This window comes from Pseudonaja textilis, chromosome 11, assembly GCF_049901715.1.
Source record: "Pseudonaja textilis isolate UNSWEBS1 chromosome 11, rPseTex1.2, whole genome shotgun sequence".
Classification (NCBI taxonomy): Eukaryota; Metazoa; Chordata; class Lepidosauria; order Squamata; family Elapidae; genus Pseudonaja; species Pseudonaja textilis.
The window spans coordinates 3,086,043-3,098,867 of record NC_142000.1 but is presented as its reverse complement, the minus strand read 5'-3'; the positions used below and the strand labels follow the sequence as shown (position 1 = coordinate 3,098,867).

The 12,825-nt window shown below is 41.8% G+C and overlaps 1 protein-coding gene across 1 annotated transcript in view; it reads left to right on the top strand.

Moving 5' to 3' along the window:
• FA2H (fatty acid 2-hydroxylase) overlaps positions 1–12,825 on the top strand; it is a 58,030-nt gene that overhangs the window by 21,386 nt on the left and 23,819 nt on the right. Inside the window, exon 2 of the mRNA XM_026714452.2 lies at positions 1,492–1,584. Within this exon, the coding sequence (XP_026570237.2) occupies positions 1,492–1,584 (93 nt within the window). The remainder of the gene's footprint in view (positions 1–1,491; positions 1,585–12,825) is intronic.

The window sequence follows — 12,825 nt, the reverse complement described above, 5'->3', positions numbered from 1 at the left end:
GAAAGACTGGGGACCAGTCACAACTCCTAAGGGAAGACCTTTGCAAGGTATCTTCAGAAGGGCCTCTTGCTGTAGAACTCCACCTCTGAGCAACTTTGTAATGGGACATGGTCCCTCAGGGAGCCAACCTTAAATAACGGAGGACTTTTAAGGTTACAATGGAAATCTTGAGTGATAGAATTCCAAAAAGGAAAGAGGCAGCACTCATTGTGCAGTCCAAATCAGTGGTCGCCAACCGGTGGGCCGGGGGACTGGTGGTCCGTGAGAAAATTTTGGTGGTCTGCAGTGAAATGTCCTTCCCCAAGCACTCCCAGGCTGTGCGGAAACCCAAGGCTGTGCCGTCCACATTGCCCGTCCACCCACTGGCCCCCACCCTTCGGCCGAGCACAAAGCTTACCTTGAGTAGAGCCACGCGAGGTGGAACTGGAAGGTGAGACCAACGGCAGGGGAGGGAAATCCGCCCTGGGGTGGCTTGCTGACGTTGGTGGGAATGTCGGTCCCATATTCCAGAGCTGCAGTAGTCACAGGACTGGCCCTTTGGTCATCCCGGAGCAGCTCCTCCAGTCCCTAGCAGGCCGGTGCACCTGGGTGGAAGAGCAGCTGCTCCAGAATGACCAAAGGGCCAGTCCAGTGACTACTGCAGCTCTGGAATATGGGACCAACTTTCTCACCAACATCAGCAAGCCACCATCAGTCAAAATTTATATTAGGGGTCCGCGGGATTTAAAATTATGAGTTTGGTGGTCCCTGAGGTCCAAAAGGTTGGCGATCCCTGGCCTAAATGAAAGCCTGTCCAACAAATAAATAGACATCTGCCTTCTGGTTGAATGTAGAACATTAACAGAAGAAGGCTTCTACCACTTTGTATAACTTTGGGTAACCATGATCAAACTACTGTTCTTGTTAGGAATTCCAGAAAATAACTGAGGATCAGTGCAGACTATTCCATATACAACTGCTAGGTTCTTGAATCAGTAGACTGGTTTGTTTTTGGATGCAACTGAGATACCCACTTGAATTGAACTGCAGCCTTTCTTCATAGATACAAAGACTGAATTGAAAAGAATCAACTGAAGAGAAAAAGTTCTGGACTCCAAAGCTAAATGTTTATGGAGATTCTCAGTCATCCAGGTTACAGTTGTCCCAAAGGTGCTTTTTCAAGAGGCAACTGGACTTTCTTTGTTTTTCCTTGAAGATGTTTTGGTTCTTATCCAAGAAGCTTCTTCAATTCTGCTGAAGAAGCTTCTTGGATGAGAAGCAAAACGTCCTCAAGCAAAAACAAAGAAACTACAGTTGCCTTTAAAAAAAAGCATCCTTGGGACTCCAAGGCTATTTCTGAGACCCATTATATATAGAACTGTGTGCTCTGGAATCTGGGAAGCCTCTGTTGTCCTATCATAGATTGAAGTTGCCAGCCACGAAAATGGACTGAATTGGTTCCTAGGAAGTAGGTCTCTCCCCTGAATCATTCTCCTACATTTTGTCTTCCAGACATGCACAAAGACACCAGACTCCACCACTTCAGAAGCCTCAGGTCCTGTCCAGCCCGGGAAACTTAAATTTGCATCTATCAATGGAGATAAGGTAAGAGACTTGATGGAAAGACAAAGGGGAATTCCATTGACAATTGAAAGCCAAGCGCAAAACCCGTTAACATGATCTCAGGGTGTGGGAAAGATTAAAGTGGCAAGAGAGAAAAAAGATTCAATAATTTCCTTTCTGCTTCATTGCTCCATGTCAGATTTGAAAGGGCTCCCTGGCTTTTGCCGTTTTACCCTGGAGCTTTAGTTAGACACCCTCATTTTAGGGTGGACAAAGATGTTCAGCTGATTTCGCTCAAGCTCTCATGTTTAGGGCAGCGTTCCGTAAGGTAAGAAAGCATTTATAGCAATATGTCTACGGAGATTCTCAGTCCTCCAGGTCATGGTTATCCCAAAGGACCTTTTTCAGGAGGCAACTGGACTTACTGGTTTTTCTTTGAAGACATTTCGCTTCTCAACCAAGAAGCTTCTTCAGCTTCTTCATCCATGCTTCTTCAGAGCTGAAGAAGCTTCTTGGATGAGAAGCGAAATGTCTTAAAAAAAACACACACCCATAAAGTCCGAGTGCCTCTTGAAAAACCACATTTGGGATTTATAGCAATAGCAACAGCCCTTAGGCTTATACTTTACAGCCCTAAGCAGTTTACAAATGTCAGCCTTTTGCCTCCAACAATCTGGGTCCTCATTTTACCGACCTCGGACGGACGGAAGCTGAGTCCACCTTGATCAAACTCCCGGAGTGAGCAGTGAGTTGGCCGGCCGTACTCCATTTGGCAAGTGATTTTCCAGGGTGGGCGTCCCAAAAATCAAAATGGCACCTCCAACACAGGTTAAAGTGGGGGGGGGGGGGTGAGGCTTTGAACAGGGGACTTGACTGTGTTGATGCTGCTGGTAAAACCTTAGCAACGTTTCTCTACAATAAGGTGTATAGATATGATTTATGGGTGTCTGTCTGACTTTCCTTGCTGACTAAGGTGATTCGCACCGTGGAAAAGGAGAAAGAAGTGGGCCAAGTGGGCCAATAACAGTGTTTCCATGTCTTCCCTGTTTCTATTTTTGGGTCTCTTCCTCTCCCCCCCACACCCCCCTCCAGTCTGATGCTGATTTTATTCTCCCTGCTCCTTGTGTCAGTGTGGCACTTGGCTTAGTTGCCCTTCCTTGGTGCAGCCGAGGCTGAGATCTTCTGGACTGTTGCTGAATCCCGTTGTGATCTCAGCTAATTGAACCAGCCTCCTGCTGTGTGGCCCCTGTCCGGGCAGCCACTGCACAAAGGGAACTAGAGGTGAATAGGGTAGCTGACAAGGAGGCTGTTGGAGAGAAGATGGATGGGGCAAAGCTGGACCCTTGGCTTGGAAACCTTGAAGCTAGTCTGTCTCGCCAAGTCCTTAGTTATAAAATATAGTTGGAAGGGAACGTGGAGGTCTTCTAGTCCAGCCCCCCCCCCCCCGCTCAAGCAGGAGACCCTATACAATTTGACACAAGTGGCTGTCCAGTCTCTTCTTAAAGACCTCCAGTGATGTTGCTTACAGAAACTGCCTCTCCGTTAACCCTTATTACATTCTTGGCAGGACTAGACTTCCTGTCTCAGGAACCTCTCTGGAATTTTCTTTCCCCTCCTTTTCCTGGTACTTTGCTTGTGTGACCATTCAAAGTTACAATGGCACTGAAAAAAGTGACTTATGACCATTTTTCAGACTTACGACTGTTGCAGCATCCCCACAGTCATGAGAGGACAGGCGAGGAGATGCGTGGCTCAATATGAGTGATGTTGAGTTGGCCACCCCCAGCCAGTCACATGACCACCAAGCCACGTCCACCCAGTCACATGACCACCAAGCCACACCCCACAGAACCGATTGTTAAAAAATTTGAATCCCACCCCTGTGTGCGACACCCCTGTGAATGTCCCATGCACGCACTTGTGTCTCCCATGCACCACGCCCCATCATGCATGCGCGGCAAATACCCAACAATCAGCTGGCTGGCTGCGTATGCGTGTGGACCTGATCTGGGGTGACAGCTCAGGTGCCAGCAGAGATGGCTCTATGTGCCACTTCCGTCATGTGGGCCATAGGTTCGCCATCACGACCCCAGACCTTCTGATTCCTAGACTAACCACATCATAGGCTACACGAAAGGAAGTCGTGGAGAAAGAGGAGCAGGATCTCCAGACCTGGCCAAATGAGACTTTCCCTTCCCACTGTGAGCCATTACTTGGGAGAACCTCCATCGCCTTTCAATCTCTCCAGCAAAATAACACAAGGACTGGCAGGATGGAGCTGGCATTCCTCTTTGTGGGCGGCTTTCTTGGAAGCTTCTCTAGGGAGAAGGCGGAAAACCAGCCCCAGGCCCTCTGTGCTTGGCTGTGTGTGGAAATACACAAGGCTATTATAGTTAGTTGGCTCCAATACAAAGTGCCACAAACACTTTACTAGTAAGCTGCTCAGTCATTGGCAGCATAAAAATGGAATGACTAAATAAAGCAAGACTCTGAAGACAAGATATTGTGGAGAGCAGAAGGAGGGGAAGAAAGAAGAAGAATCTGCTGGAATTGGGCACATATAGAAAAAATGCTGTGAGGAGTTGAGTTAGGATGCTCCACTGAGGTGTTTTTTTTTTTTTTAACGAACTTTATTCAGTTTTTCACATTAAAAACAAAAATCTCTTTTTAGTGAACAACATGTTTCCGGGTCATCACCTTTACATACAAACATGACAGCAATTATACATTCATATATGCATACTTAATTCTAATATTACCTTTTCCATTCCAAATTTTCAGTAAGGAGAGAAACAAACATATTAATTCTAGCCTTGTTCATTAATCTCAATCGAAACATCTTTGTGTTTCATTTCAATTATTTCAAATATAATCCTTTAATATTTATTTTAAAAATAAAGATAAACAATATGTGTTTGCCTAATAATAATAATGATAATAAAAAGTTACCAATGTCTCTCCTTGCTTTTAATAGTCTATATTAACTTATTAATTTAGTTGGTTCTTTAGTCTGTCATATTCCCTTTCCATTACACATTCTTTTTATAAGTTCTAGATTAATATAAATTTTAACATTAAAAAAAAAACCAAGTATAGGTTTCCCCCCTTTTACTGTTTTGAGTGTGACACCTCAATGATTAAAATATAGCTTTATTCCCTCATCTTAATTCCCAATAGACCATTATTTTTAAGGTTACAATAATAATCATTACATTTTTTCACTTGTTCTGCAGCATATTTTCCCCCCTTGATTTTTAATAAGAGTTGTCAGTATCTATAATACCCTATTTTCTAAATATTTTTAATTGCAGAAATACTCTTATTTCCCCTTGTCACCCTGAAGAATCCCCTTTTTAATTCATCAACCATTATCTCTGAAAAAACAATTTCTTTTCAACATTTTACTGCTTCCGTAATTCTTTATTTCATGCACCTGTTTCTTACTGCTTCTCCTGCCCCTCTTTTCTCCATATCTTTTCTCATTCCAGTTTATATCCCTCTCTTTCTTAATATCTTCCTTTCCCCTTTTCTGCTGGGTCTTTCTGCCTTTCCCGACTTCACAGGTATTCCCCCTTTTGATTGCCTTCTTAAATCTCAACTTTTTAACCTTCCTTCTTTCCCCACTTCTTTGTGGTGTTCTTTGTGTTAATTGTCTATTTAAGATGTCTTCTCCTTGAATCGACTCCTCCTCCTCTGAAGCTCTTTCTTCTTGTTCTTCAGTCGCCATTTCCATTTTTTCTAACACAGAGCAAAGTGATTCGCCCCTTTCCTGTAGTAATTCTCTCATGTTTTTAAGTTGCATTTTTAATTCCCGAAGAGATATCATCATTACACACTCTTATATTTTATGATCGTTAAAGCCCACAAAAAAAACCACTTTTACTTTCCTTCTTTCTTCTTTCAATTTTCTAAAGTTCTCAGTTATTCCAGCCGAGGGTCTATACCAAAAACATCAATCAATCCCAGTCAGTCTTTCCTTGCTTTTTTCTTTATTCTGGTTCTGCTTTCACTTTCTAAGATTCTTACTTTGTTTCAATATTTCTTTAAGGTTATATCCACACAAGTTCATTCAGAAACAGGATGCTTTCCTTTTTTGTTTGAGCTCAAATTTTTGTCAAAAGGTGGCACTCTCCATTATACAAAGTCTTCACCTTTTCCCCCTATTTTTTTATTTAGGGTTTTTTGAATCTCAATAATCCAGCACAGTCCAGTCTCCAATTTGTAAACTTTATTATTATTATTTTTTGACAATCTTAAGTCCAGCTTTATTTTATGCCTGTTTATTCCCAAAATATTTTAGTCCAATTTAGTTAAGATTTAACTTATTTACTCAAGATTTGTTCCAGCTTCTTCCTTTCCCAGTTCGAAGCCCCGCTTAGCTGTCAAAAATATTTTCTTATTTTTTTTCCTGTTCCTTTGTAATTTCGCCACTCACTTTTCTTTTCTTAAAAATTCCATGTTACCTTAATCCCAGGGTACTTTTGTTTAGTTGTATTGCCCAGTTGTCCTGGTTCAGATGTTATCCACCTCTTTCTTCATTTCTGCACAAATCTTTTTTTTTTTAATTTTTATTGGTTTTTAAGACGAACATAGACAAACAAAACATAAAAACATCAAGCCATCTTCCATATATATACATACAGTGTGCCGGTTGGTTTACAAATTGTTTTGTGCTTCCATTTTGTAGTCTTCAATTACAATTACATTGCATATATTCTCATATTTTCAATCAAGTATTAAATACATTAATATCATTGTTAATCAATCATTTGACTATACTTTTATTCATTCATGTTTTCCAAAATAATCAGCTCCTTGCTGTCTCCTTGCTCACACAGCAAATACAGCCCTCAACTCTCTCACACACTGACAGGACGCTAGCCAGATGAATATCAATGGATGCTGGTAGGCAGAGGAAGAATTTTTCCCCTTATTTTCCTCCCCCAAAACTAAACCCGATCACATAATTTCGTAGCAGAGCATGGATATCCAGCTAGTTAGATATAATACACTAGTATACAGGTAATCCTTGACTTGCAAAAGTTCATTAAGTGACCATTCAAAATTACCATGGCACTGAAAAAAGTGACTTTTGACTGTTTTTTACACTTGTGACCAAAATTCGAATACTTGTCAACTGCTTCATTTTTACGACCGCTGCAATGTCCCAGGGTCACACGAACTCCTTTTGTAACCTTCTGACAAGCAAAGTCAGTGGAGAAGCCAGGCTCCCAACCCTGTTACTAACTTAACAACTGCAATGATTCACTTAACAACTGTGGCAATCAAGTTCATAAAATGGGGAAAACTCACTTATCAAATTTCTCATTTAACCACCCAAATAGAATAGAATATAATAGAATAGTTTATTGGCCAAATGTGATTGGACACACAAGGAATTTGTCTTGGTGTAAATACTTTCAGTATACATAAAAGAAAAGATACATTAAGAATCAAGAATCATAATGTACAACACGTAATGATCGTCATTAGAGACAATAAGCAATCAAATCATACTAGGAATAGTTAATATAAATCGTAAGGATACAAGCGACAAAGTTAGAGTCCTACAATCACAAGTGGGAGGGGATGTGTGATAAGGAGTGATGAGAAGATTAACAGTAATAGTAGTGCAGACTTTATAAATAGTTGGACAGTGTTGAGGGAATTATTTGTTTAGCAGAGTGATGGCTTTCGGGGAAAAACTGTTCTTGTGTCTAGTTGTTCTGGTGTGCAGGGCTCTGTAGTGTAGTTTTGAGGGAAGGAGTTGAAACAGTTTATGTCCGGGATGTGAGGGGTCTGTAGATATTTTCATAGCCCTCTTTTTGACTGTGCAGTATACAAATCCTCGATTGAAGGCAGGTTGGTAGGAATTGTTTTTTCTGCAGCCCTAATTATTCTCTGAAGTTTTTGTCTGCCTTGTTGGGTTGCAGAACCAAACCAGACAATTATAGAGGTGCAGATGACAGACTCAATAATTTCTCTGTAGAACTGAGTTAGCAGCTCCTTGGGCAGTTTGAGCTTTCTGAGTTGGCGCAGAAAGAACATTCTTTGTTGTGCTTTTTTGATGATGTTTTTGATGTTAGGTGTCCATTTTAGGTCATGTGATATAGTAGAACCTAGAAATTTGAAGGTCTCTACTGTTGATACTGTGTTGTCTAGCATTGTAAGAGGTGGTAGTATGGGAGGGTTTTTCCTAAAGTCTACCACAATTTCTACGGTTTTGAGTGTGTTCAGTTCCAGACTGTTCTGGTTACACCACAAGGCAAGTTGTATAATCTCCTGTCTGTATGTGGATTCGTTGTTGTCTCGAATGAGACCAATCACTGTTGTGTCATCAGCAAACTTCAGTATTTTAACAGATGGATCGTTTGAGATGCAGTCATTGGTATATAGGGAGAAGATAAGTGGAGAAAACACACAGCCTTTGGGTGGGGGGGCTGTGCTGATTGTACAGGTATCAGATGTGATTTCGCCTAGCTTCACCTGCTGCTTCCTGTCTGTTGGGAAGCTTATGATCCACTTACAAGTGTGGTCAGGTACCGCTAGTTGGTTTAATTTACTTAGAAGAGTGTCTGGAATGATGGTATTGAATGCTGAACTGAAGTCTACAAAGAGGACCCTTGCGCAGGTATTTGGAGATTCAAGGTGTTGTAGGATGTAATGCAGAACCATGTAAACAGCATCATCTGTCAATCTATTTACTTCGTATGCAAACTGCGTGGGATCTAACGGTGGATCCGTGATGGTTTTCAGGTGGCACAGCACAAGCCTTTCAAAGATTTTCATAACTACAGATGTTAGAGCAACTGGTCTGTGGTCATTCAGTTCCTTGATGGAGGCCTTCTTTGGCACTGGGATGATGGTAGAACATTTGAAGCAGGAAGGAACATAGCACATCTCAGCACAGACTTTTAAGCAAGAAGGAGTTATCTTGTCTGGCCCCGGTGCTTTTCCTGGCTTCTGTCTGTGTAAAAGATCTTGCACTTCTTTTTCTGTGATCATCAGAGGTTGTGAACCCAATGGATTGGGGCCAGTTGTAGGAGGCTTGGCTGTTGTTGGTGTGTTTGAGATGTGGGTTGTGGAGATAGGTGGCTGTGGTTTCTTTTCAAACCTGCAGTAAAACACATTCAGGTCATCTGCTAGTTGTTGATTTCCTTCTGCCTGGGAAGGAGGTTTGCTGAAGCCAGTGATGTTTATAAGAATTTTCCACGTTTGCTGGTTCATTTGTTGAGAACTGATTCCTTAACTTTTCAGAGTAGCTTCTTTTTGCTGCTCTGATCTCTCTTGTTAATATGTTTCTGGTCTGGTTGTATAGCATTCTATCACCTTTTCTGTAGGCTTCCTCTTTGGAACGACGTAGCTGCTTAAGTTTAGCTGTGAACCAAGGTTTATTGTTACTATATATTTGCAGGTTCCTTGTTGGTACACATAAGCCTTCGCAGAAGCTAACATATGATGTTACAGTATCTTGTGAGCTCATCTAGGTCTGCAGAGGCATCTTCAAAAACATTCCAATCAGTGCAATCAAGGCAGGCCTGGAGTTTCAGCTTTGCCTCATCCGGCCAAGTCTTCACTGATTTAATGGTTGGTTTCATGGTTTTAAGTCTTTGTCTGTAGGCAGGTACAAGGTGAATCATGCAGTGGTCAGAGTGTCCCACAGTTGCCTGTGGCAAAGACCTATAAGCATCTTTTAGTGTTGCGTAGCAGTGGTCTAAAGTATTTTTGCCTCTGTCTGGTGGGGCAATTTACATGCTGGAAATATTTTGGGAGCTCTTTCCTTAAAATTGCTTGATTGAAATCTCCTAAAATGATGGGAAGGGAACCTGGGTGTTTGGCTTCAGCCTCTATAATTTGATCAGCAAGAATTGGTAATGCCTTGTTTACACAGTCTTGTGGAGAACATACACAGCTATTAGGAGAAATGAGGAGAACTTACGTGGAGAATAAAATGGCTTGCAGTTGATGTGTAAAGACTCTTAACTTTTCATCACAGAACTTTTATAGTATATTTATATCCTGAGACCAGCTGTTGTTGATATATAAGCATAATCCTCCACCCTTTGTTTTACCTGATGTCTCTTCAATTCTGTCTGATCTAAGTGTCTGAAATCCTAGGATGTATATGTTGTTGTCCCCGTGAGTTTGTGGATTAAGCCAAGTTTCAGTAAAAAAAAAAAACTGCAGAATTTTAGAAATCAGAATTCCATCTATTTAAGAGATTAATTTCATCCATCTTGTTAGCAAGTGAGTGTAAATTAGTCAGAAAGATTGATGGGAGAGCATTCCTTAGTCTGTTTAAAATTCCCACTAGTTTACCTCATCTCCTTTTTCTGCGTTGTTGCTTTCCTCCTTGGTTTGTCGTAATCCAGAGCACCAGGGAATTAGTTAGAATATCCTCCGCGTTTGCAAAGACAGGTGGGGGTGAGGAATCAGAAAGCTGCTCCTTAAGGAAAGATTGCCTAATTCTTAGTGGATGGTCTTGTGAGTATGAAATCCATAGTGAATTGTGGATAATAATACGGAATAAAGAAACCATTAGAGAGCATTTCATCAAGGCAGCCGTCGTCGGCGCCATCTTGGCTGTACAATTTTGGTAGTAAGCCAATAACTAACTGTAGTATGCTATGCTATGTTATTGTATACTATACTATACTCAGAGGTTGTATTCATCAGGTTCTGACCGGTTCTGGAGAACCGGTGGCAGAAATTTTGAGTAGTTTGGAGAATCGGCCAATCCCACCTCTGACTGGCTCTGCTCCCATCTCTTCCTCCCATTGAGTCCCAGCTGATCGGCTGGGTCTTCTTTGGTTGCCCTGCACAGGAGAATGGAGCTGGAAAGCAGGTTAGTGGAGTGGGGAGGGAATGGGGATTTTACAGTATTCTTCCTCTGCCACGCCCACCAAGCCACGCCCACAGAACCAGTAGTGAAAAAATTTGAATCCCATCACTGACTGTACTGTACTATAGGTAGTCCTATAGCATAGTGTAGAGTTGACCTGATTTAAACTTTATTAAATTGCTTTAATAATGTTACTTCAAATAGTCAAGATGGGGAATTTGTGATGAAAGAAATTAGGAAAGTTATGAAGTGTTGCGCAGTGTAAAAACCCTTACAAACCTTTCATTTGGCAACAATTCCCTGATCCTGAGGCAGAGGCCTCCTTCCCCTTATCTGTAATACAGACTGCTTGCTGTCTAATTGCTAACTGCTTGCTTCTTTTAAAATCTGTCTTGTTATTAGGTGGAACTACTTATCTTTCCCTGCTAAGTTCACCAACAGAGGAGAAATGTGTTTAATTTTCATTTGACTCTGAACTTGTCTCATTTTGCATTTTTAGAGGGATGCGTAAATATGATCTATTGCTGGTATACCAAGCCATAATATTCTAATTTTAATAATTCAGCTCCCTAGTTTTTTTTTTTTAATAAATGCTAATAGATTTTTACAACTTCACGTAGGAAGAGATAACCTACATGTGAAATCATTTGTGAAATCACTGTAAGTTAGACAGAACTGCAAGTGGTAATGCCTGGAGACAGAGAATTGTGCATAACCACACCAAGAGGGCAGGAACCTTTTGGATGAATAGAACACAATAGAATAACGGAAAGGACCTTGGAGATCTTCTAGTCCAGCCCCCTGATAGATTCATTGATCATTTATGGGCTCTTAGCAACCACATAGGTAGGTTTTCTCCGTGGTTGTCTGCTGCCCTAACACGGAGATTTAGATCCTCAATTAGGGCTCTCAACACAGTGTCACTGAGTCCTATAACAACGTAAAGACAGTTGAAAAATAACATAGGTCAGAAAATAAGCGACAAGGAATCATATCACAAGCTTTACAGGCATTTAGGCCAAGGTCTTTAAACAGGAGAGATGGTAAGGCCTTTTTGAAATAGAGTAGGAACCGAACGAATCTCAGGGAAATGCTGCTTCCAGTAAAGAAGAATATATCTAGCTCAGGATCGAAAGGATGGGTCCTTGGTGCTCTCAGAGCTCGCCTGTTTTCCTGAGGATGTTTCATTACCCAAACTAGGTAACATTATCAGTGCCAGTAAGGAGTGTGTGGTTTGCTGTCAGTTTATATTCTAGTGGCTTGCTCAACATTGACAGGGCAAGCCATGGAATATAAACTGACAGCAGACATCACTCTTTACTAGCACTGATAATGTTACCTAGTTTGGGTAATGAAACGTCTTCAAGAAAACAGGCAAACTCGGAGAGCACCAAGGACTCGTTGGTCCTCCTCCTCCTCCACAAATCCCACTCCCTCCTGGCACTGATAACGTTACCTAGCTTGGGTAGTGAAACGTCTTCAAGAAAACAAACAAGCTCAGAGAACACCAAGGACAACAGAAAATGTCTGCCTCCCATCATATGACAATATTAATTTGTTGATGGGGCTCGGATTATAGTAGATAAAACAGGATGGGCAAAGAGTATGGGAGAGAGGCAGGGCCTGGGCCCTCTGCCATGAAGGGCCTCTAAAGGACAACAAGGACCTAGGTGCACCAAGAAGTCTCACGGGGAGCCACCGTGGCCCCCAAGTGGAGGTGGGCATAATGAGGCCTGCCCATAACTGAACTGCTGGGCCATTACATCCTGGATCAACCAGAACTCCTGAGTGGGCTTCAAGGGCGGTTCCATGTAGAACTCATTATAGTAGTCCACACATGAGACAACCAAAGGGTGAGTGACAATTCAGAAGGCCCACAAGATGTGTCTGGGCAAAGGTCTTGTCAGGTCTCCAAGTAATGAAATCCACGTTAAAAGAAAAATAACAAAGTCCATCTTCAAAAATATTTCTTTTATTTAGGAAAACATCAAATTGGCAAAGTCCATGGTAATTCCAGATCTGACCCAACCCAGAATTACCCCACAATATTAGAAGTTAGAAACAACCCCCATAAGTCACATTTTCCAATAGAAGTAATTCAACATTGCTTGGTGTCATCAACCTCCAACTCAAGGGGCCCTAAGCACGGACAGCTCACTTCCCACGGGAAGAAGAATCACCTAGCCAAAACAACTCTCTTTATCTCCACTCCTTCCCCGTTAGGAATGTGTCAAGCCCGCAACTCCCCCCACCCCCATGACTACCACAGGTAAAATAAGAAAAAGACAAACTAAAATGGCTACACATGACAATTTTGGGTTTGACGGGTCTTTTGGCCCAGTTGGCACATGATGCTCAAGCAGTTGCTGTGGGTCCATGAAGATGCAGATTACGCCCTTGTCCTAGGACACATTTCCATTTTGCACGTCATCCAATTTGGA